This window comes from Perca fluviatilis, chromosome 22 (genome assembly GCF_010015445.1).
Source record: "Perca fluviatilis chromosome 22, GENO_Pfluv_1.0, whole genome shotgun sequence".
Classification (NCBI taxonomy): Eukaryota; Metazoa; Chordata; class Actinopteri; order Perciformes; family Percidae; genus Perca; species Perca fluviatilis.
The window spans coordinates 294004-320858 of record NC_053133.1 but is presented as its reverse complement, the minus strand read 5'-3'; the positions used below and the strand labels follow the sequence as shown (position 1 = coordinate 320858).

Here is a 26855-nt window from a genome sequence, read left to right as displayed (position 1 = left end):
CCTTCATTTTCTCAAAGGCAGAGCAGGATACCCAGGGCTCGGTTTACACCTATCACCATTTCTAGCCACTGGGGGACCATAGGCAGGCTGTGGGAACTCATATTAATGTTAAAAAAACCTCATAAAGTGAAATTTGTGCGCCGGTGTTGATAGTGAGGCGCACCGCCACACATTAGTCTATGTGTGGGAAACACTGCTTGTTTCTGATATGAAGACGAGACATGTGTGACTCGAACATCTCACATTTATCAACAAAATGTACAGCGAAAGAACGTGCAAAACATTTCAGACTGTCCTGCCAACCTGTATACATTTTAACATCAATGTACGCTAAATTTTTTTCACTCTAAAGTCGCTGAAAGCTGCTGCTGTTTCAATCCTGTGGGCTCTCTGCAGCGGGCGGGGCTGCTGCTCAGTTCCCCCTGCGACTGACACACACACACACACAAACGCACACGGTGGATGCAGGAAAAAACGGAGATGAGACTTACAGGATGACCTAAATTGAGGACAGCTTGTAAGTGCAATAAGTTAAAGTCCAAACCATATGAATATTATTTTATATTTTTCTATTTATTTATTTTTTATCCACCAGCCATTTTCATACTATACCAACATTCGCAGCATCCTGTGCCTTTTTGGTAAGGTTACTAGGACATTTTTGCAATTTTCACTGTCTCCTTCAACTTCATTGCAACAAAAATATGAAGTACATTGCAACTTTTATCACAAGCTTTTACAAAAGCTCAAAGCTCAAAAATAATAACGTAAATGATATGATCCTAATATGTGTTGATGTAACATGTACAATGTACATTATTATTCTGTTGTAATTTGGCAAGATCTGAGCTGTCTGGTTCTTTGTTTGTTAATGTAAAAATGTATAAAATATTATTGAAAAAAGAAGAAAAGAAAAAAAGAAGAAAAGAAAAAAAGTAGTCCGGAGCCCTCAAGGTTTACCACAAGAGAGAAGGAAAACCTGTATACAGTATGCTTATGGAACGCAGTTAAGAACCACTATTCAAACTTTGACCTGTGCATCAAGCAACATATTTGAACCTGTAATTATCATTGCCGCTTGTCTATATGTCTATAAGTCCGAGTCCAATTTCCCCTCAATATGTTTGTATCCAAATGTCACAATATAATGACAATGAGGTATGTTGCAGAATAAATTGGCATGATGTGTCGTGAAATCTTGTTGGGTTCCATTACTGTTATGACACTTTGGTCTCTTTCAATCACTCTAACAGACAGTGAAAGTCCAGGGCAACGACATCTCACACAAGCTGCAGATCTCAAGAGTCGGCAAGAGTGACGAAGGACTCTACGAGTGCCGGGTGACACGAGCTAACTACGGAGAGATTGTGGAGTACAAAGCTCAAGCCTGGCTGAAGGTTAATGCCACGGCCAGGCCTCGACGACCACTGCTGCCTCCCAAGAAAAGCTCCCCGCTGCACCTCACAGACAAGAAGCCAAGAAAGTCCAACTCACCTCTGGGCCAGGACAGCATGAGTTCAGACCAGAGAGTGGCCTCCACCTCCACCTCTCACACATCCTCCAATACAGCAAAACACAACCCCAGCTCAGGTAAGGCCCTGGGGGAAGGTTACTTAATGAGGGCACAGTGGAAGACAAAAAGAACTCATGTAGTCAGAGTTTTACTACCAGCATATAGCCTGGTCTGCAATGTTCCTGATGTGTTTGACATGTTTGTGAGTCACCTACCTAAAAAAAAGTTGTTTGGGGGAGATAGAGAACAACCAACAACAGACTTCAGCATGCATTTATACAGCTGTCCAGTGTAAAATGGTCTTTTTAGAAAACAGACGCACAGACTCGCATTTTTTACTTTATTCATTTAACCTTTATTTAATTGGGAAGTCCTAAAATAGAGCAAAATAAAAACAGACAAGGGACAACAGATGCATAATACAAATGCACTCTTCAGTTAAACAGTTTTTTATCAGAGCTTTAAACTGGGGGGGTTGGATATTCACGTTTCAAATGTATTTTCATATCTTATCTAAGGTCTTGTATGAGGACAACCACACACAGGGAATTAGAGCCTGGAATGTGTGAATCTATTATAAGTATTTCCATATAAGGATTAGTTTTTGAGGTAATATTGTCCCACAAAAATAGATAGATTGGAATGTGTGAAGCCCCAAGAAGTATAAAGGAGGAGTTATTTTGATGTCCGTAGAGACACTATGGGTACATGCTCTTAGGAGTGTGTACACATGGTTATCGCCCTCTCTCGGAGAGAAACTTGTCCAATATTGAATAAAGATGCATTTAATCTAAAATACATCAAACTCGTCATGTGTCAAAGTCTCCACCATCATGTCCAGATATCATCACGATATCAGTCATATTATAAATACTACAATATTATTTATACACACAAATATGACTCATACTAATTATAGCAGTGGGTATAATGGAATGACATGTTGAACAGTGGCAATTATAGTAACACTAAAGATAATATGACGAATAATAGTAGTAGCAGTGGGCATCGATCAGGACCACAATCCAGGTGCCACCACAATCCAAGAGCATCTGCAAGGCGAGAAAGCACAAGGTCTCCAGGGAAGAATCTGAGTTAGTAACATGCAATAATGGGACTTGAATGCACACAGATGGAGAGAAAGAGAGGAGAGAGAAGCTCAGTGTGTCATAGTAAAATCCTCAGCTTCCAAGCTGTGAGGATCCTCAAGTTTTATGCAAATATGATAGCTCAGCATCTCAGGTAAAGAGACACCTTTACCTTAATTCTGACAAATAATTTGTTAATATCAATGTTGTCAAGAATCCTTAAAGAAATATTTTGAAATTAGTTGCCGTCTAAAATTCTTCTTATAGTTGCAATTACATAATTGCAGAAGTTATAATGGGCATGCATTCTTATGGAGCCCAATTGGAGAACCATGCGGCGGGCCTTGTCACTGTGTCACTATCAATGAATCAAAATATGAGACCCCGCTATTTAGCTCTGCTTCTTCCTCTGACTTACACAAGCTCAATCTATTTAGAGAAACTATAATATTAATAATAACCATTGATAAGCAAGGGGCTAGGGTGATGCATTCTTGTTTCCCTCAGATGACGATCAGAGCCAAAATTAGTTTTTTTTTCAGTCACCACAGATATTGAAGAAGTCTGTGGTTTTATTTTATCTTGTTTGGAGTGTTGCAATTCTCTTTATTGAGGCATAAATTACAAGTCAATCACCTGCCTGCAGCATACCCAAAACGCTGCTGCTAGGCTCTTAACTAATTCTATTAGATGAGAACAAATTCCACCCTTTATGCATCTCTTTGCATGCTGCTCGTAAGTTTTGATTTTAAGACGTTACTGTTAATCTTAAAGCACTACAAGTCAGGCTCCCAGCTATATTATAAAAAATAGTTATCCCCATGATCAGCTTCTGAGATACCCAGGCAGGCCTCCTCTGGTGCTTCTTAAAACTCACCTTATTACCCAGGGTATCCTTGCTGCAGGGTGCTCGGCTATGGGACTCCCTGGCTGAGTAGGCTAGTCCAAATCAGTAGCACATTTCTAAATTATTTTCCACATTTATTTGGTAAGACTGTCATTGCTCCTTTTTATTATCCTCAATTGCTTAAAATGTTGCTGTGGGTAGAATTTGAACATGCCCATATTGATGGAAAGACACCTCTGAATATGAACCTGGGATACTGTTAAATAAGGTACTGAAAGCAACACAGATTTTCTCCAAAATTCTCTAATTTTCCTGCATAAAAAAACACCATTAGAATAATTTGACAGTTCTATAAATATAAAAATGCTAAACATACTGACTTTAAGCTATCATTATTTTCATTAAACTTTAACAACTGGAATTAATAAGATTAACTGCAGTACGTCTCCATCATCTAATACCCAGTCTGTAATTACATTCAGCAGATTGCAAAGAATATCAATGTTACCTTTGTCTTTCATCAAGCACAGTAAGGCTGAAATGCTTTCAAAGATGTGTGCTGTGTAATAGCTATTGAGTTGTCTTGGTGAGTGCAAACATCATCAGCCTTTGCAAGAAATGAAAAACGTGCACACCAAGCTAGTGGAGGATAATCGAACCCTTTCATTATTGTTGAGGTCAGCTGTGTTCCTAGTGGAATTCTTTGACAAACATGAACAGATTTCACCTATTCAAGGAAACCCTTTCTTTAAATAAGAGATAATATGCTGCAACCAATCTGTAAAATACAGTAATATTTCCCTATTTCCCTAAAGCTATGGCACATCAAAAATTTTACTTAAAAATATTTTAATACGTAATTATTAAATAATTTACATGTTTTCTTTGTAATAATTTATTTACATTGAAAATAAATGCTTTATGGGTTGATCAAATTGATGTATTAACAGAAATGTGTGTAAGTTAAATGAGACTGCTGATTAATTTTTTAATGATTAAGATAGTATGGAAGCAATCTTAAATATGTCTAATTCTTTTATTGAAATTGGTTACCAGCAGCAACCAAATTGGAGTCTGTTTGTTTTGGTTCACGTTTTTACTAGATCAAATGATTGGAACAGCCAACTGTTATTGTTAATGAAATATGGCATGATTAATAAATATAGCAGCAGAGACAGAAAACACTTTACATATTGACCTGTAAGGAGTTATGGGTATATCATCAGGTTAAATAACTGCAATTAGCTCAACATGTGTATTTCCTCACTTAACTTTGTCAACCGTTTTAAAAGGGTATTCCTCACTAACTTGTAGAATCTTTTGTGCAGCCTTTTATAAGTTGACTTCGCCCACAATCGAGCTAGTGAACAGGAGCATGCATTCTGAATGAACAAACTGTAACAAAGAAACATTTAACCCTAATACCTGTACCTTCAATATTATGTGGGCATCTGAATCACTTTTATTTTGTCATTTTACAAATCATTTGATAAAAGATTAACTTAACACCAGTTGAAAATCTTGTTTTAGCTTTAGTGCTATAACCTCTCACCTTGCTGCAGTTATATAGAAGTTAGTCTATATCCACAACGTTCCACTTCCGGGATTGCTCCAGTGCTGCCGGAAATTCTGCCGGATGACGCACAAATATTGAAGTGTGCATATAAGCTATATATGTCCTATGTCAGCCTGGTTATCTTTAAATTCAGATCTGGATTATAATTGAAAATTATAATTAGCTGGATAAATGTTTTTATTTGGTTTGTTTTTTAAGATTGTTTTTTGTTTTTTTGGCTTTTCCCAGATAGTGACAGTGGATAGACAGGAAAGGGGGAGAGAAAGAGAGGGGATGACATGCAGCAAAGGGCCGCAGGTCGGACTTGAACCCGGGCTGCTGCAAAGGACTACATGGGGCGCATGCTCTTACTGGGTGAGCCAGAGGCCGCTCCGCTGGATACATGGTTAAACTTTATTTGCTCTTACCAGTGTATCATCCATCGAGCGGTCCCAAAATGTCCCAGTTAGAGAGTAAATGCTGTAAACATATTCTTTGTAAATCTTTACAATCATTCGCCGAAAGAACCAACCTGGCCTGCCATTTTTAGTTCATTTTTTTTTAAGTAAGAAAAGGTTCAGACCAAATCAGAGTTTTTTTATATAGTCCAATAAGTGAAACCATCCAAGGTTTGAGTCCTAAATGACACAATATGTTGTTTATTGCCTTTCAAATCAACCTTGGTTAAGATTAGGGAATGATTGTCGTTATGATTAAACACTTTGTACGCCCATGCAGCCACCCTCACCATCTCCCTAAGAGGGTTTTCAGTATAACAATGGCACACTACTGCCACCTTTGTTACTAAGAGAGATTGTTCAGACATGACCAACTTCTTGTGGTCATGAAAATAAACAATCGATGCTGTTATCTTTTTCTGGAGAGGGCAGTCACAATAGTATCAGTAAAACCAAAATATGTGGACTAACCTAACTGAACTAAAATGTGGCTGTATTTTAAAACTACTTAAAAATACACAATTGGCTATCATTTACCCATCACTTATAATGCCTCATTTACATGTATGTGATGTAAGTTTGTGTTTTTATAGTGCTTCATCTATTTCTCATGTCAGCATGATAGAGGAAATCAGTCTTGGCTCAGTGTGAATTTCTCTCATTACCTCTTTGCATTATTTTCATTTCTGACTATCAAACTATGTTACAACAGTACCCTTCCTCCTCATCTATAAATGCCAATCATTTTCTTCCTGGTCAGACAGTTCAAACACAAAGTCGGCTCTGCTCTGGGCTCAGATAGCCCTCTGCACCCTGAAGCAAAACAGAAAGATATTACTTGCCACTGAATAGAGGTAGAAAATTGAATAATCCCCGGGGCTGCAGAGTCAGAGATTATGAGGCAGCCAAATTATGCTGACAACTGTGTTGCAGTGAGTCCTCTGTGCGGTGTGTCTGACACTGATAAATGCCTCTCCGTGTCTGCTCAGGCAGCCTAAGCCACCTTCTCTGAGTGGCACCAAGGTGTTACGGCTGAGGGCGACAGAGTTCTATTACAGCCACGCTAAGGTTTGAGGCAGATGAGCAACAATAGGTAAATGGGCTGAGATGAAATTAAACCTGGGAGAGTGCAGATATTTTCCTTTTCCGCATTGCTGCATCTGTAAACAATGAGGCACTTTCCAGATGGGGGGAATGGGACTGTGCCTTGTGGAGCGTCTGCTGCAGCAGCAACAGCAGCAGGAACCGAGTGGTTTGTTCACAGCTACTCCCCACCAGTGTGTCAGATGCTGTTAGATCACAGCTCGGTCATCATTCCTGGCAGTGTGGTTTTCTCAAGGCTCAGAGATGACTAGAGCTGAATGCAAGCAAAAAAAGGAAGAATGTCCCCTAAGCCAGACTTGTCCCCCCAGCCCCGAGGCCAGCCTGGTTCCTGCATGAAAGAAAAACAAATATGGACTCAGCTTATTGCATAAGCATTCATCCAAACAAAAAAATCACTGACCTTGTTTTAAAGAACCACCATATTTTTTCAAACTGCTTCGACTGCACATGTCTAAGGAAAGAACACCAATGAGTCATCACTCCAGTAGGTGGTTAGGAACCGCAGGACTGCTGTTCATGGCTGCATTCATATTGCTCAAGCAGTCGCACGCAATGTCAATGTGTCATTTCGAGTTCATGTGGATGCCTCTATGGGCAGTGTTGGGAGTAACGCGTTGCAAAAGTAACGCAGTTACAGTAATGTATTCCTTTTTGCTGTAACTTAGTAATATAACACATTACTAATTAAATTTCGGTAATATTATACTTGTTACAATCTCAGTAACGCGAGTTACAACACATTTTAGCGCAACATTTCGTGGTGTTTTGATTTTTTAAGAATTCACCAACACCGCAAAACATTTTTTCACAGGAAAAAAAAAAGCTGTGAGTATTATTTCCTGTTGCTGTATTCGATGGTTGAGATGACTCACGAGACAGATACATTTGCGAGATGGATATTATTTTCAGGACTTATTAAACTGTGTTGAAGCGAGCTGTCCCATCACTGTTCCCCGTGGTCAGAGCCAGAACCAGAGCCGGTAGGCTAGGGACATCTGTGTCCTGTCACTGTTCCAGTGATCAGAGCCAGAACCAGAGACGGTACGGACAACATCTGTGTCCCAACAAGGTGACGGTACGTCAGCGCGGACAGCAGTATGTTCGAGCTGCTGAGAGATATAAACGTGTTGGGAATTAATGTTTAGGCTTGCTACAAGTAAATACCATTGCATTTTATCAGCCGTGGAAAGTAACTATGCCTTTAATGGAATGGCTTCGAATGACAACCAAAAACACTTGTCTTTTACTGTGACCATTTACTGTTCAATATATGGCAGTTTTACAAACAAAAAAGTGAGCAACTTAAAGTGATGGTTCAGAGTAATTTACCCTAGGGTCCTTTGCACCATGACCTCGAGCCAAACACCCCCCCAGAAGCTTTTTTCACCTGGGTCTAACACTGGGCGAGTTAGCGTAGAGTAGCGTTAGCCGCTGAGTAGCTTAGCGCGGGGCTAATGGACCCACGTTTGTATCTCGTAAATGACCCCACTAATAATGCCCGAAATGATACCAAAGGTCTACACTAGTATATATAGGTTATGCTCTCATAAAACGATAGATTGGAAAGTTTGTAAGTACACCAGAAGTTTATGAACACTTGCCTGCTCTCTTCTGCTCTCTGTTGCTGCTGCTGCTACCTGCAGTTAGACGAGTGCTTAGGGCCGTCTATAAATTACTACACCGAAAAGAGATACAACAAAAATATGTATTAATTTAATGATTAAATAAGGTAATGTCTCCAAACTTACCTCAATTATTACTTGTCTCCTGCTAGTTATATTACAGCACTTTATAATATATTTGTTGCATCTCTTTTCGGTGTTGTAATTTGTAGACGACCCTAAGCACTCATCTTACAGCAGCAACAACAACAGCAGAGAGCAGAAGCCAGCAGGCAAGTGTTATTTACATAACCTTCTGGTGTACTTACAAACTTTCCAATCCATCGTTTTATGAGTGCATAACCTATATGTACTAGTGTAGACCTTTGGTATCATTTCGGGCATTATTAGTGGGGTCATTTAAGAGATACAAACGTGGGTCCATTAGCCCCGCGCTAAGCTATTCAGCGGCTAACGCTACTCTACGCTAACTCGCCCAATGTTAGACCCAGGTGAAAAAAGCTTCTGGGGGGGTGTTTGGCTCGAGGTCATGGTGCAAAGGACCCTAGGGTGAAATTACTCCGAACCATCACTTTAAGCTTGACGGACATGTTTTGCATCTAGCATCTCACGTTCATCTCAGTCAGCTAGCAAGAGTACACAACAGACACCTTCCGTGTAGGCTACTTCAAAATAAAAGCACTTCTGGTGACGGTTCGCAGTAAAACTAAATTACTGTTAAACAAATAAGGTTGTGTACCTTTTTTAAATATCAGCTGTAAATCAAGTACTGTAATGTAATAATGTAAATGGTGAGTTTTAATCACACTACAATTGACCATTTCCTTTAGACTGTTTTAAACTAAACAACATGAATTTCTTATTCAAGTACTTTAAATGAACATTTTACAACAATGCCGTACTTACATACAATGTAAGGTACTTTTAATTGAGTATTTTAATTTTCTCCTCCTTGCCTATTGTACATTTTACTTATCTATTTTTATAGCTTTAGTTACTTTGCATATTCATATTAATTATACAAAATATTATGAATAATCTATGATGTATAAAAGTGGATAAAGAGACTTAATTGATCCGGTGGTGAAATTCACAAGCTAGCTGCCAAGTCAAACTTCTGCTGTTATTTTGGTGAAGGTAACTCAAAAGTAATGTAACGCATTACAATTCAGAGACAGACATAATGTAATATAACTAATTACTCTCAAATGACAGTAACTAGTAATCTATAATGTATTACATTTTGGAAGTAACTTGCCCAATACTGTCTATGGGTCCTAACAAAAAGACGAATAGACATGGGGGGAAAAGCTCAATTCTCAGCTGAAGATGCACTGAAGCCTCACAATAAATGGCTAAATGTCTGCAACAGTGGCAGTTTATGTCCAACAGGCACAGGCATTACTGTCCTGAGCTTCAGGGTTCTCCCTGATGAGATAATTAGCACAATTCTTAAAGGTAATGAGATGTCCTTCACGAGGATGTGGTCTCCCTTGTTGGACTATTTACCTGATGACCTTAAAGAACTTGTATTAAAAAGCAGATTCTCACAGCAGTGGAGTCGCTCACCTGAGACTGTGTTTTAAACATACTTTGGTTGTGTTTATCTTTGCATAGGGGGATGGACAGGGATGGGCAGGACAGGATGGATTGATTTGTTTTGTTCATTTATTTATTTTATAATGTAAATGCATGTATATCTGTATGTATGCAGAGCTGTTTCTGTTGGATTGCATAATATATTTAGTTTTCTGCTGAGAATCAATTAAATGTGTTTGCAGAAGTAGCAGGTGGCATGAAATCAAAATACTCAAGTAGCACAAGTTCTTGAATAAATGTACTTTGTTACATTCGACCACAGTGATGTTACTTAGTACTTAGGCAACAACTGCAAACTGGATGTTGACATAAGCTGAAACATTCATAGAATCTGTATTTTTGGTTTAGGAAGAAAACAGTGATACTGATACCCACATTAAGCCCTAATCAGGTGCTTGTTCCTCATGTCATTTATGACTAGATGGTTTGGAAAATGGTTGCAGTAATGTCAGCTAAAACACACAAAACTGCTGGTGGGATCCTTCCAAACGTAGTGGATGGTAATTTTGAAGCTTTTGCATTACCCACCAGACTGTGTTATCACATTTACCCTCATCCACAGTTGAACAGTCAAGCTGCAAGGGAATGACATCAAGTTGTATTTAACCAGTCAGTCAGCCAAAAACCCAGTCATGGCTTAGGCAGCCAGACAGTCAGATAGAGAGTATATCAGTCCACAAGCAAATCAGACAGCAGGTTTCATAACAGAGCCACCAGGCAAGTAAGCAAGCGAGTCAAAGAGACAGTCAGCTAGCCAGTCAGCCGGCCAGGGATCAGCATAGATGGAACTGGCACTAAGCCAGTTTGATCTCCCTGTAGAGGTGCTGTGGTGATTCACCTCCCTACCTCACTGAACCTGACTGCCTCGCTGGCCTGGAATTGATATTCAACATCACCATTTCACTGAGCCAAAAACATTTTGGCAAAATGTAGAGTTATGTTAGGTTAAGAAGGACAAAATGAAGAGCATTCAGTGTGGGTCTATTCAAAGACAGCACACACCGAGAAAGCCTGAAAAGGTTTCTACTAGCTCAGACAGATACCTTCACTCATTACGGCTACAGAGCTAAAGTAGTTTGCAGTCCTGTGGAGGAAAGCCAGGAAAATACATGGAGGAAATGCATCGTGCAGTTCTAAACCCTGAGACATCCTATAAAAAGTCAGACGTCTCCAAATCATATCTGCCATGGAAACTTTTTCCTTCAGCTTTCACTTCTCTTTGAGAGTCCCTTCTTCAGCTCAATAACCATGTAATAATTCAGATGTAAAATGGCATGTAGAGACAGAGTGACCTTGTCAACCACACTATGTCATGAATTGTGTGGAGATGCTTGTAGCCACAGTGATGTGTGATGATTGATAGGTGAAATAATGCAACTACTGCCCACATACAAGGTAGGTGTATTCAGCTGTATTGCTGGACTCTTTTTGTATTTTTTATTTACTCAGCAATTAAAATGCATAGTGTACAAAAACAACAATAATTCATAAATGTTCTTCCTTTGTTGTTTTCTAAAAGTAGCACAGGAACACAGAAGGTACAAGTTTAATTTTGAAGTGAAAAACAGCTCACACAAATATATAGCTGAGATAATGTGTGATTTATATGAGAAAAATGGCTTAAACTGCGTTTCCATTGTTTGTGGATGGCTTACATGCATTTTCTGTGCCAAGGAGAGAACACATGAGACAACCTGACACCAGATGCATGCTAATTGGTAGAGTAAGCTGATATAGTCTCATATGTTGTATAAGTCACATAAAGTCAGACTGTATTGTAACGTGACTGGCATTGAAGGAAAAAATCCAAATGACTCACGTAGTTTAAGTAAACTACATGAGATGTGAGGCAAAGCTACCTTGTTTGGTGAAAATGAACGGGTGCATACAGGTGTTCTAAAAGTAACAGAAGTTACTTACAGAGGCGGCGTCAGCCGATTTTGCTTCAGCCCTGAATGTTTTGAGTGTAGCCCCGAATGTATTTAGAAAAGTTAACTGACAAATATGAAACCGGACAATAGCCTATGTTAACGTGCCTGATCGCCTGGCCATTCATACCGGATGCTTATTTCTCTGCGCCTGTCACAAAGCGATCCCTCCTGCTCTCTTTCTCTCTCTTTCTCTCTCTCTGATAGAAAGAGACAGGATGAGTGGTAATTGTAGCCTATATGTGGCTGTGTGTGTGTGTGTGTGTCTCTCTCTCTCTCTCTCTCTCTCTCTCTCTTTGTCCGTCCGTTGGTCTCTCCGTGTGCCTGATCTCGTTGTGACGTGTTGTCGCCATAGTGACTGCAAGCAACAGTGATTAGACTGTGTTGAAAGCGCAACTTTTCAAGCTGAAGCCAAGAAGCGCTCTACCATTAGGCTACATTCAAGTTAAAGTGTTGTGAGAAGTGGTTCAACTTGGAAATTGCAACTACAAGGACTCAGCTCTATTAACCTTGCATTAAAGTGCTTAGCCTACATGTTTTGGGGATGAATCTAATGTGCTGGTGTTTCTGGTTGTTACATGCTACAAGGTGTAAAGGGGAATCTGACTCCATAAGGGAGTGACTATGTTTGAGTATAAGGTGAAAGAAAAGGACAGCATAAGTTTAAGTAGGCCTACTTCTCCACAACTCAAATGACAGAGAATGAGTTATATTTTGAATGTGCACAGAGTTTTGAACATGAGCAGAAATCTTGCTCAAACATCTAAAATATTACAGCCCAGGGGTTTATTAATACATTAAAATGAATATCATTGAGGTGAATAATTGCCATATGCACATTTAAGGAGGTTACTTCCTCAACAAAAGATGCATAAGAGGAGGGAAGAGTAAATGATGCCTAGGCTACATGTGCGCTGACTCGGATATAATTAGAAAAGTTGATCCAAAGGAGAATAAATAGATGAATGCAATACAGAATGCCTGAGAGCTTTATTGCAACATATTACATTATGTTTTTATATTTTGATTTGTATCCCTATGTTTCCCTTTACATAAAGATATTTCCAGCATAAATTGATTCAGAAAAAGGTAGAAATAAGTGCATAAAAATTCACCTGAATGCAGGAAATGAAGTGTTTAATATTCAAAATCTTCTGTGGGAGGACCCCCAGACTTCCCACATCGTAAGTCACCACACAGATCTGGAAAGAAAACTTTGGCCTTTGGGTTGCCAGGTCAGTTATGATTAGGCCAAATGTTGGTGCCATCTAAATAACATCTACAGAACTGGAAACTAAAATGAACATACACTGGCTATTAACAAGCTGGGCAACCCAATTGCTGTTTTGCATAGCATTCATTTTATTTAAATTGGTCCAGGCTAAGCCCCGAACCTCCTCAAGTCCTAGAAACGCCTCTGATACAAGGTCAGTAGAAGCAGCAGCAGTTGCTGTGACACGCAGGCATTTAAGCTACTTCAAAACCTTTAGCACCTGATTGCTGCAATTTTCATCAACAATTCTACTCCTTCCCGGAGTTATAACTCAGTCAAATCTGAACAAACAGACATTATACACATATTTTTAGATTCAGTATGACAGACAATGAATAAATGTCCATACTGTACATTTGCGAAGAATCATAAATAAAAGACAGATAACGCCAGCGGATCCCTTTCAGCGCAGATAGAGGATTGCAATGTCCTGCTAAGGCGTCATTGTTGTGTTAAGACTATACATGTGTCTCAATATGGCATACTGCAAGGTAAAAAAAAAAAAAAAAAAAAGACAGCAGGAAATGAACAATTACCTTGATTGTAGTATGTTGGATAATAACTACCATGTTCATTTTGGAGATCTGGGAACTTGTCAAAACCACTTGAGGCCAAAGTGGCAATCCCCCACCCTAGACAATCCAGAGCTGGGCTGAAAACACATCCTCATACCCAATCAACAGATGTACATTTTCACTCCCAAAACGACATATCTATCTATCTATCTATCTATCTATCTATCTATCTATCTATCTATCTATCTATCTATCTATCTATCTATCTATTTACTGGCCGTTTTTAACACATGACTGTAACAGAAGACCATGGTGCTAGTTTTAATCATATGACCATTCTATTTAACATAACGGCTGGGGATTTTTTTCTTTAAAGATTATTCTTAGGGAATTTGTAGGCCTTTATTAAACAGGACAGCTGAAGACAGGAAAGGGGAAAGAGAGGGGGATTGACATGCAGCAAAGTGCCGCACTGCATCATGTGTTAGTTTCAAAAAGTGACAGTTGATTTTTGATGCAGATTTGACACTGAACCCGGTCTCCTGAGTGAAAGTCTTGTGTTTGTTTGACCCTTTCATTAACCCAACCTACTGCCTTACGTGGAATTTGGCATTATTTGTTACCTCACTTCCTCCTTTGCTCCTGCGATAATTACTTCGGCCACAAGAGGTTGCAGCAAACGTTAATATGGGTCGTTATGAGGTGCTTGCACAATCGGCCTGAAAATACAGGTGCACAGTAAAATTATTAAACACCAATCACAGGCTACAGACAGATTTCTTGCTTCAACTTTGACCTACCTCACTAACCATAGTTGCTTGCATACAGTCTTCCTGTAGAATTATAACAGACTTTTTGAGTGCCTTTCATATTTGCTTTTACCTCCAAATTGAGGTTTCAACCCTGGAGAGTCACAAGATAAATCTTATGGATTACAAAATGATTTAAAACTTAGGGAAGAAGAAGAGAAAAAATATTCAATTAAACACACAATGATGTCCTCCATTGTTTTTGGACTTTTCTCAAATCTTTGCTTTTTCTCATGCAACCTGCGATGAGGGGTCGTTTGTAGACATTTCTTAGCTAGAATGGGTACAACCCAAAAATGTTGGGAACTAGAGGTAAAAATATTCAGGATAGACTGTTGGCTTGTTTAAATGCTCTCTGATGATCTGAACACTCATTTTCCCTGTTTGACTTCACTGTAGCAAACTTGTTTGCTCCCAGATGTCTGTTATTGCTTTGGCTTTGGCTTTTGATTTGGTTTATTGTCAAAAAAAAAACATATCAGACTTTCCCAGGGATAGAAGGATAAAGTCCTGGACTTATTTATCGTTATAAATACAACAGTGTTTTCACAGCCAACCACGCACGATCAAAACTATTGAAAAAAAATAGCATTTAACCTTTACCTTGAAGATAAGGGGTTTTGTCTCCTCCTTAGTTTAAAAGTAGTTTATTCCATTCCATTGCACCAGCATACAAAGAAGGCATTTGCTTGCCTAAAATGTCAATCAACTTCTCAGATTTTGCAGAATACAAAAAATTATCTTCACAATAGGAAAATGGTCAACTTTGCTAATTCTGGCTCTGCTATTATGGCTTCTTCATCTTTTGTGAAATAATTGGAAAAATAGTTGGGCCCACTGTCATAATGCTGTTTGTCTGTCTGCACGTTAACATATTCTTCTGAAACTGAAGAACATCAGAAGACAAATAAAAATGCAGACCCCCTAAATAGAGTTGGGGGTCTGACTGGATTTCGGAGCACCTCACTCTATGAATTTTCAGGTGGAGACATTGGCCGTCATTTATCAACCTAACGTAGAAACCAGCGCAGATATGAGCGCAGAAATCATCTTACGACAGGCTTCACATATGATTCATGAAACGTTCGTATCACACCAATCAGAGCGTAAGAATGGTTGTACATTGATAAATGCAGCGGCTGGAAACAATCGTCATTTAAATATCACGCCATTTATATATATTCTCGGTTTTGAGGCCTCGCCCCTACAATTTACGACATGGCGAGACGTAATCCGGCTGAGAAGCGGCACTTTTCAGAGGTGGAGACTGAAACCCTGATATCTCAGGTTAATTTGCAACGTGTGAACTATTTGGCAGCCTGAAAACTGTTATTAAAGGCTGTAGAAAGAATGTGGAATGGAAAGAGATCACTGATGCGGTCAACAGTGTTGCCGTAGTAAATCGGACTCCAGCTGAAGTTTATTTAATTTACATGCTTGACATATGTATTCTATGGTCCTAATAGTAATATAGGCTTATTGCAATCTCTTAGGCCTATGCAGGTGTACTTATATTTAAATAAACACACGGTAGCGGTCCGGAGTTTATGCAGTGTCTTTTATTTTACTCGGTTTTTTTTCATGAGTCAGAACGATTCAACAGCTGAGGGAGAGCTCGTGTCCTCCGCCCCCCGTGCTGGACCACCACTTCGACCCTGTCTCCTGACAGCAGAGGGGCTGGAAAAACAAGCTGAAATAACTCGGTCAATGGCAGAAATAAATCGTTCACTTGAAAGAGAAACAAAAACCTGAAGAATAAATAAAAATGTTGTGCAGCATCATGTTTCCTGTATTAAATATCATTGCCAAACATAACACTATAGGCTACCTTTTAAAAGCGAGGAATAATATCCTGTCTCCTTGGTATAGCCCCCAGTTGGGGCTGTGCTGGACACTGCTCTCTGGGCAAGGGGGCATCTGGCTCCATCCACATTTATGCCACCGTGTTTCCCTGCGCGATGTTGTGCAGAACCCCCCCAGGCTAAAACAATGTTGCAGACTGGCGCATATAGGTCTCCTTAAAGAGCCAGATCTGCCATTGCTGATAAGTGATTAACTGATGACTTCTCCTCTCCTGTTAAACTGATTATATGCTGCACCGCAAGTCCACACTGACTCCAAAACTTGCGTACACGAGTTCAGACCAGACGTGAGATTTTTTCGCAGCCTACGTTTACGTTCAAATTGATAAATGCCGAGCTTTGCGTAGGAATCAGCGTACGTCTGTCCGACGCCTGTTTTAGGTCGTACGCACGTTTTATAAATGAAGGCCATTGTGTTTACGCTATATATTAGTTATTTTGACTGGATTTTTCAGCTACAGCTACACTCAGGTTATATTTTGCCTGATAAAATCATATCAACATGTGCCTTCTTTTACTTTTTATGTTCTCTCAGACAACCAAACTGAAAAATGACTTTGCAAATACCAACGAAAGCAATAGAAACCACTACAACAGCAAATCAATAATGTATGAATAACAATCTCTCTTCTGTTCTCTACAAATGTGGCTTGATCCCCAGATTCTAGAGGGAGTGTAGCACTCCCTCTAGAATCTGTTGCTTCAATGGATTTTAAAAGTACATCTGGAGAATGTCAGAACTGACAGCAAAGAATTGACCCATCACAGCTGTGCAGCGTGCAGTGACCTATCATGTTGTACCCAGAAGGATGTCATTATGACCCAGCAGCCCTGCCTCAATTTATTGCTACTGTATTTAGTTGTTGTTTCAGGAAATGATTACTTACTATCCAGGTCCTTGCAGCCTACACTATTCAAAGCTCTGAAGCAGTAGACCCAGCTGCTCCTCCTGTCAAAGGGTCCTTGAGAAAGACACTGAACCCCAAATGTTTTCCCAATGAGAAGGCTTGTGCCATAAATGGCAGAGTGTGTAAACCCACACAAATTGATGGACTTGTTTTTTCAATACTTGCCACATTGAGATCAGCCAGCAACAAAACAAAAACTTGATTTACAGTAGTTTGGTATAAAATAAGACAATATGAATTCTAAATCAATTCTGAACTATGAAATAAAAAAAAATTTAAAAATGTAAAAATCAAGTATTGTACACTTGCAATAATAAATATGGCTAAATAATAAGGCTAGTACTACTCTATGTAAGAAAACCCCAAACAGATACAGTTACATATATTGCATCAATTGAACCTGACATTAGTAGGACTCATTCTTACAGCATACAGGTTGTGGGATTTCTCCCCATGGCTGTTAGTGTACCTTAAATGTATATTGCCCTGAACTTATGTATCATGTTCAACAAACTAGAGAAAATATATGAACCTTTTGCATAGGAAAAAACACAAATTAGGCACAGAGAAAACATTTGCATGTCTACAGTTTAGCAAAAAAAAGGGATGAAATCAACTCTCATTCTGAGCAGGGCCGGATTGGGACTCATTTTCAGCCCTGGATTTTCATGCCTTAGACCGGCCCACTTTACTTCACGAATGACTATATTAAAAAAATGTAATCAAAACCTTATAGGTCTGCAATAGCGCCCTGTCCTCTACATCCTTGTAATTCGGTGTATTTTGTAAAATATCACTATTTCCAAGTGTTGCCTCACAATGTAGATTTATTAGAAAAGTTAACATCTTAACAACAACCCAATGATGTTGAACAATATCAGAATCTGTTTCTGTGCAAATAAGTAATCACAGATTCAATAAAGAACAAGATACATTGTATTGCACTTTCTAATGACACCATAATCTATTTTTTCCTTTGAATAGTTAATACAACTTTCATAATGGGTCACAAGTAATATTTGGTCATAAAAAGTGATTATATTGTAGCTAATCTGATCATGTTTGCTTGTTCACACACACTGATACAACAGCTTACAGCAGCTATCCCTAATGCACACTACTGGCTCTGCTTCTGACACTAAATCACATTTTAAAAATTGTCATAATTCTCAGGACAAATCTTTCCTTTTTACAAAGCTTTCTGATCAAGTCAAGTCAGTGTCATTATGGTAGTGCCGAATCATCTGGCATCATTAATTATCCCAGGGCATTTTTCATATAGAGCAGGTCAACACCACACTCTTATTAATTCTTATAATACTCAGTCAATGATCAACCCTACCTGCCCAAACTGGAGTTCTGGGCTCATATAGCTGCTGCTTGGTAACCTTACTGGCTCTTCATTGTCACTGTTAGCAGCAAACTGGACTAGTAGGCCTACTAGCTGCTGCTGCGGAGCTATAAGAACAAGTTTGATTCATATACATAAACGCTGGTTTGCAGGCACCTCTCCTAACTAACTTAGCTTACCCGTCTCAACGTCTTCATTTGGCGTTTTGCTAAAAATAGAAAAAGTTCATCTGGCCGCGTCACTTTCTAGAGCTCTACTTTTAAAATTGACGCTTTTTCAGTGCCGTTTTGCGCTTTCTATTACCTGTTTAAAACAGCTTATTTTTGCTCGCGGTGGCATCCTCCAACAAGCACCAGTGACTTGTGTACGATGACGGTTAGTTTTTTTTTTTTTAGCAAGGTGCTGCCGTCGGAGGACTCCGAACATAAATAGGTCATCATTAACCGCACTCTGCGAGTGGGCTGCAAGAAAAAATAAATACTGTAAATACAAAAAGTGGGCTGTGAGTGCAGGCAGCATAGGGACAGCATCCATAATATTCAACTATGATTTCAACCCAGTGCCATACCTGAACACCGGCCCTCACAACCAAACAACCAGACCGGCCCACCGGGAATTCTCCCGGTGCTCCCGATTAGCCAATCCGGGCCTGATTCTGAGTATCTGAATCGATACTTTAAAATAAAGAAGAGCACGGCCTGTGTATTGCTAAGGCCATATGGTTTAAAGTGCCCATATTATGAAAAAAATCACTTTTTCTGGGATTTGGGGTGTTATTTTGTGTCTCTGGTGCTTCCACACGCATACAAACTTTGAAAAAAATACATCCATGAGTGAGATACGGTTTCTGAATGTGTCCTGCCTTCAGTCTCCGGGTGAGCTGGTCAAAATCTGCACGGCTTTCTACATCACTAGCCGAAACGAGCTGGCTAAACGTTAGCATCCTAGCTCGTTCTGAATGGCAAAACACTGCTACAACACACACTAGTTCACCATAATCTACAAAAGAACTACTTACATGTCCCTCGTCTCCCGGCTGATCCTGCCTTGTACAGGCCGAAGTTGGAGAAACACACAGCTATCTGATGTGATCCTTACCTAGATACTTACCTGTGCGCCTCCCAACAAAGATGGGATAGAAGTGTGATGCCTCACTCTGTAGCTAAAACAGAGAGCTCAACACACAGGGTGAAAAGAGGAGCTGCAGCAATGTGCAGTACAACAAAAATATGATGTTTTTTGAAAATTAAACCATGTAAACCTATTCTGGTACAACCTCAAAATACAATTATGAACCTGAAATGAGCATAATATATGTACCGTATTTTCCGGACTATAAGTCGCACTTTTTTTCCTACTTTGGCTGGTCCTGCGACTTATAGTCAGGTGCAACTTATATATCAAAATATATATAATTTAACATGTTTTTAAATGTTAATTCATACTGAAAACATTACCGTCTACAGCTGCGAGAGGGCGCTCTAGGCTTGTGACAACTAGAATGCTGCTCCTAAAGACAACTGAGAAAGAAAAGAGATAACAAACTGCAGGTAGTAAAATATGCAGCCGAAAACGGTAATCAAGCAGCAGAAAGAAAGTTTGAAATGAGGGAGAAACTTGTGAGGGACTGGCGAAAAGGTGACTCTTACTGCAATGAAGAAAACAAAGAAAGCTAATCGGCTAATCACGGGCTGAAAGCAAGATGGCCAGAGCTGGAGGAACGAGTCGGGAGGGGCTTGTCAATGGTGCAGTTACGTCTCCACGCCTTTTAATCCATCCACGCTCCACGCCCTGGTAGCTAGTTGTTCTGTGTGCTATTGTATAGTTCAATAACTGTTAATGTGTTACGTTAACATACCGGACACCTCCCCTTATTCAACCTGTTGTTCTGTGTATTATTGTGTAGTTGAATAACTGTTAATGTGTTACGGTAACATACCGGACACCTACCGTATTCAGCCTGTTGTTCTGTGTGCTATTGGGTAGTTGACAGATGAAAAAAAAAAAAGATTCTAAATAAATGCGACTTATAGTCCAGTGCGACTTATATATGTTTTTTTCCTCTTCATGACGCATTTTTTGACTAATGCAACTTATACTCCGGAGCGACTTATAGTCCGGAAAATACAGTAATAACAATTACTTACTTAGTTTACCAGTCAATTGCAGTTACATGACAAAAAGAAGAACAACAGATGACAAAATGGTATTTTCCAATACAATTAAATGCACCACCAGTTTACCAACTGTAATTGAATGTACCATTACGTCCTGTCTGTGTTGTTTCTCTGACAACTCTGAGAGCACCACCAGTGTCTACGGTGCAGCTACTCTCTATCTTTAACTGCAGACTGTTGGAATCATTTCCAGTAAAATACTGCCACACTTTTCACCATTTAGTTTTCAGCATTTAACCATATAAGCAGCTACTGGCCAACGGTGGGCTAACATTACCTGCTGCTGTGTGGGCCTCGCCTAGGCTGTGTGGAGGTAATGCTGGGGCCGGGGCTGGAGCCGCCGCCAGATACCTGGCAGAACTGGCTGATGGCGATGTTTTCATTTCAACCGTACTACGTTAAGATATGTGACCTCATGACTCTACCTAGAAATGGTACAAGATGTTCAGAATGGCATAGGATTAGCCGGCTCAATTGCAAGCAAGAAAATGATAGCTCAACGCTGGCCTTCACCCTCCACCCCCCACTGGCTTTGTATAAAACTGTGGTTAGCGTATTTTCTGGACATAGTTATGCTTGAGTTAAGGATTAACAAAGCCAAGTCATCGACTATCAGCCTATGGGAAAGCACAGCAGCACAAATATCAGTCCTAATGACCTCAACATCACAAGAACTAGAGGAGAGTGACTCGGCAAGGTGTGATTTCTGTTTGTTTGTTTCTTTTGTTTTCCTCGAGACCGCAGAGGGTGGGGGGTGGGAGAGGGTTTTTGTTGTTGTTCAATTTGTGTTTCTCTGTTCGGTGCACCATCTGATATTACCAGGCACATATTGTGGAATTTGTTCTGTATGTCTGAATGATAAATGGTGCTAATAAAAAATGTATCTCAAAAAAAGAATGGCATAGGATAGCTTGGCAACTGCTTGGGGTCTCACACTTTCTTAATGGCCCCCAGGAAAACCCGCTTGGTGCATCCAGAGAAAAAAGAAATGGGACAAGGTCACAACTGTCTCGAAATAATTGAGAGGTTTTTTAAATTAAATTGTGCATCTTTAAGATCTTTACTGTTTGATTACTGATTGGACGATTGTAAAAAGCTTGGTATAAGTGAATTAGTGCATGTTTTTCCATGTACAGTTTTATGTACTGTCTGTATCTGTGTCTTGCTCTGACTCGTAGCTGGAGGCTGATTAATTATTCTCTGTGTGAAGGATGTTTTGGCCCAGAGTGATTGCTGCTCCTCTGTGGCACTCCTGTTCTCTAGATCACCTCAAGCCAAATGAGATGTGGTGGGGAGGAAAAAAGGGTCAAAGCCCTACATCTCTCCCCTCCCCCCTACCATTCCTCCCTTCATCCCCCAATCCCCAGCAGCCCACACAATCCAGAGCTGGGCCGCAAGGTACAAAGTGTCCCCCTGGACGATTTCCGTCTTAGAACCATCCCCCGGCCTGACACAGGAATCTAGTCAATGTCAATATGATTTAGTGAATATTTCATTTTGTATTTCCCAAGTCCTGCCTTGTTTCACAGGATTACAACTTTGCACTTCTTCTTCCTTTTAAGCTTATCAAATCCTTTCTTTCTGTTTCTGCTGATGGAGAGTAAACTATTTTTCGTACAAAGAATTTTGCTGCATAGAATTCTATAGTTGTCATTGGTTACTTTGCTCTCATCAGTTCAGGTTGGATGTCCCCGAGAAGCAGGGGAATCAAAGAGTAGGCTGAGGAGGCTGTGTTCTAGTTTGCAGTTGTTAGTCATGTCAGATGCTCAGTAAACAGTCAGAGCTGCCTGCAGTGGTGATAACAGTTTGTCAGGGCCAAGGCAACAGTAGCTGCCCATGTAAATCATTTTCATAACACTTCAAAGGCTGTTTACTTTGAGGGGGGTTACAGTTGTAGTTTTATGTGATAGTGGAAATTATGTAAGAATATTAAGTTTAAGTCAACTCGTCAAAAGCCAATTTTAGACCTTGACAGTTTTGTATGAATGATGCGCCAGGTTCTATTTACTCTAATTCTGCAATTACATTGAGCAGCCTTGGCATGATGTTTGTGCTTGAGGTTATGCACATGTGTTCACCAGTACAAAAAAGAAACTCATGTTTTCAGTTGTCTGTGTCGTGACAGTGGAAAACAATAAAGTCAATAAAGTAACTCACCAAAAATTGTTAAATTACAAGATGGATGAATGTTTAATGGTTTAATATTGTTTGGCAAATTGTTGAAAACTATTTGACTCACACAAAAAATAACCTAGATGTATTTTGCGATGTAATGTGTATAAATGCATGCTCTGCAACCAAGCAGTGCTCACAGGCTTTATAGGTGACTGCAACCTTATGGACCAAACTTAATGAAACCATATGGAGTAATATTTGGAATACAGAGGAGGGTGAAACACAAACAGACAACCAAATACATTTGTAACTGCACTGCATGAAATAATGTGCATTTTATAAAAGTATTATAAAGTACGAGGGCAAGCTGTATGTATGTATGTATGTTTTCAGGTCTCTCTTAAAAGAAGGTTTAAAACAATAATTTTTGTGGCAAATCTCTGACAATTGACAAATCTTGTAACATCTGGCAATAGAGAGAGAGAGAGAGAGAGAGAGAGAGAGAGAGAGAGAGAGAGAGAGAGAGAGAGACATGTTTCTCTCTTTTTTGCAATGGTTATATCAGAAAATGTAATGCTCATAGTACATTTTTCAATCCTTTGATTTTCTCTTCTCAGGGACAAGAATATCATCCACCTATGGGCTGGCTGTCCTCCTGGCGTGTGGTTTGGTGAGGGATGCCTTGTTATAATTTCAAGAACTGAAATGGTTTTCACCCAGATCTACTCTCTCTCTGTTTGCTCTCAAAGTGAACAAGAAAATTGTCTGTTCTATCCCCATCCCCGCCCTCCCACACACACACACACACACACACACACACACACACACACACACACACACACACACACACACACACACACACACACACACCATGTGAACAGCACAGCTGGCCCTCATTTCCCTGCAACTACTGCTCTTGCACCCAGCACATTGTTATTAGCCACTGCAAACACCAGTCACCTTTAAACCGGTTGGATTACCTTTTGTACAGAAGTCGACTCGACACCATCCGAGGTGCAATGCTCAGTGTGAAAACGGACTCTGTATCTTGTTGGATAACTCTCATGGAAGACTGACTTTCTTATGGTTTCGCTGTTCCAGTTCATGTGTTCATTGCTCAAAAGTGAACAAGAAAAAAGGAGTATCTATATTTGTGTAATACATATGATTCTAGATATGTCTGTTTTATTTGAGACACCTAGAATTATTGTATGTGCTGTATACATAGCTGAAACTCACCATATTGACCACGAAACTGCATCGTAAAGGCATTCTGGCCCTCTCAAAGAAATTACAGAAAAGAAAAGTGATTAAAGTACATGTTAATTTAGACTGTTAACATTAACCATAAGGTTAAAAGGGGTTAAGATACTCATTTTTCCGGAACTGTATTGGCCATCTAAATGATCTAACGTGCATACGTTTACATCTTGTTAGTGACACACACAGGTGTGCATGCGTATTAGTCTGATTGGCTTAAAAGAGGGGGATATAAGTTTATTTGCGCTACATAAGTCAACACTCTGGAGTTCAGTGTTACAGTAGGTTGAATTTAGCTTTATTTTAATGTGCTAGCTTTGATGTGAAAAAAAAAACATTGTCCCTTGTCGTTTTCATTTTTCATTGCATCCTCCAGTAGGAATAAAAAGGATGTCACAATTTATGAGTCATTGAATATCCTGATATGTGACCATTGGATAATTAATTTTAATCGACCTGCACCATTTTCAAATGGCATGCTTGCTTCAGTTGTTGTGCACCTCCCTAGTATTTCTCATTATTACAGAGAATGAATGAGTATTTACACACTTTGGATCATGAGTATTGCTAGTTTTTACTGTTTTGATTCCAACAAACAAACACACACATTTGCAGGTAGATGTTTGAGTGACTAGATGAGATGCAGTACAACACGGAGAGTAGACTTGCTTATCATTAACATTATATATGACCCATGTTTGGGTGAAATTGGTTACTTTTGTTGTAATCTTCTCTCTTATATCTTACAGTATTATATTTTTAGCTTTATTTTCAGATAATATATCATAGAGATTTTTATCCACGCAGAGCATTTATGAGCAAAACGCTTTGACAATCTGACTCAAACACGGACAAAGGTGTTTTTTTGGTTTCATAGTTCAACAACAGATACAGTATAACCTCTAAAATAAATGGGATTTCTTTTGTTAACTTTTGAGCTAAAAAGGAAATTGTGAAGCATCTATCAGAAATGCAGATGTTCCAATTCAAACTGAAATATTTATGAATAATAATTAATGAATAATTGTCTCAAGAATCATATTCTAAGTAAATGTTATCCACCCTGAGGATCATGCTGCCAGAGTGCAGCAGTTGCCCTGCAATGAGATCAATATTTTATTTTGGTAGACACTGACTCCGAAACCCATACTATTTTTCTGCTCAGTTAATTCCCAAAATGTACACCAACTTAAGCTAACATGATGCATGATTATGTAGTTTGTCATATGTTGTATGGTATAATCTAACATTCATGCATAACATGTAATTGCCAACAATTACTTTGCCGTGTGTTTTAAAAAGCAAAATACTCACCTCCCTTCAAGCTTTTATTCCACTTTGCAGACAAAGTAAAAATCCCCCTGTATAGTTGTACTGCATTCCCAAAGAACTGTGGAGGGAAACTTGTTGATTCAGCACCGAAGTCCAAAGGCTGGCAGTCCTTGTCATGCTTTGGGATCAGACCTGACATCTACTGATCAGCAGCTTCCAGCCTGGCTACAAGATGTGTGGGCGATAGAGGGTACCCTGTCTAATTCCTCAAATTCCAAATAGCTTCAGGGTGTATTTGGACAGTTAATCTAGCATCACTGTCATATATATATATGCCACTCTGCTGCGACTGGAAATCGATTGCTGTGTTTTGAAATGAGAACATGTTATGTAATATGATCCAGAATGTTTAGTTTTCAGAAAACATACAGCTTATTTTAATGTAGAATGGGATGTTGATTCTGTTGGAAAAGTGCACCAGCACTTTGAAGAGTGTGCACAGTTTGAGTGGACAGCTTGTCCAACCCTCATGTAAAAAGTTACAGATGTGTACAACTTGTAAATGAAATAATCAGCATGTTAACGTTTTTTTTTTTTTTATCAATTTAAAAAGGCAAAGGCCAGTGATGTTCTGTACTTGTAACAATGGTGTCATGTACTCATATTCAAGTGTTAACAAGTCCAAAGTGGGTTTTCATCTCCTCAAAATGAACTTGGGTAAATGTATATGACAAAAAAAATATCTATATATATATTAGAAACATCTCCTTTTATAAAGCTTTCATCCTAATCTAGGGGACTCACTTGACTGTGGGTCCTTGCAACATATTGAATAACAAAGAAGGAGATATTGGAGCGAAGATTGATTTGATATTGTGATTGGAGTGATGAAAAATGATGCTTAGTAAAAAAACTGAGTCATGAGTTTGGGTTGTGATGGAGGCTGAATTGCTCACGAGCAACAAGATCTCTGTTACCAAAGAGGAGAACAGTTCACAATGACGGCTACAGCAGCAGTTCTTTCATCCAGGATGTTATTTCATAAACACAGCCATACTTCTGTTTGATATGCCACGCTACCCATCCACTCTAGATGTATTTGTTTATTCTAATGTATTTCATTTCAATGCGGTCCTGTCTGTTTGTTGAGCTGTCAAAAATTCTGATGAATTATAGTTTCTTTTCTTTCGTATTGTGTGAGGCTTCTGTACTGGAACATTGCAACAGTTTGTATTATAATGACGATATCAGAATAATATTTAAATAAACCATTTTCACAGATGAAATTCAAACACAGGGATTCCATCTGTTTGGTTAGTACTGAGCTTCATAGTGAGTGAACTGGAGAGAGTGCTGACTACACCGCAAACTGGCCCAGTTTCCAACTCGAGTTTCTCTATTGTGTGAGTCTAATCACTTTTCATTTGATAGTACTGCTAAATGTTATTTAAAATCAGCCCTTCCTTCATTTATGCAACTACTCAGAGAAATAGAGAAAAAACAAACACGTCATTTGTCAAGGCGCAATATAACACCAGAAAAGCATTTCCTAAAGAAAATGTGTGTGATTGCTGTGTGTATAGCTGCTGATGGGCAAGA

The 26855-nt window shown here is 39.3% G+C and overlaps 1 protein-coding gene across 1 annotated transcript in view; it reads left to right on the top strand.

Moving 5' to 3' along the window:
• vstm2a (V-set and transmembrane domain containing 2A) overlaps window positions 1-26548 on the top strand; it is a 107516-nt gene extending 80968 nt beyond the window's left edge. Inside the window, exons 4-5 of the mRNA XM_039790874.1 lie at window positions 1254-1590; window positions 23342-26548. Of these exons, the coding sequence (XP_039646808.1) occupies window positions 1254-1590; window positions 23342-23415 (411 nt within the window). The 3' untranslated portion in view covers window positions 23416-26548. The remainder of the gene's footprint in view (window positions 1-1253; window positions 1591-23341) is intronic.
• Window positions 26549-26855: the final 307 nt, after the last annotated feature.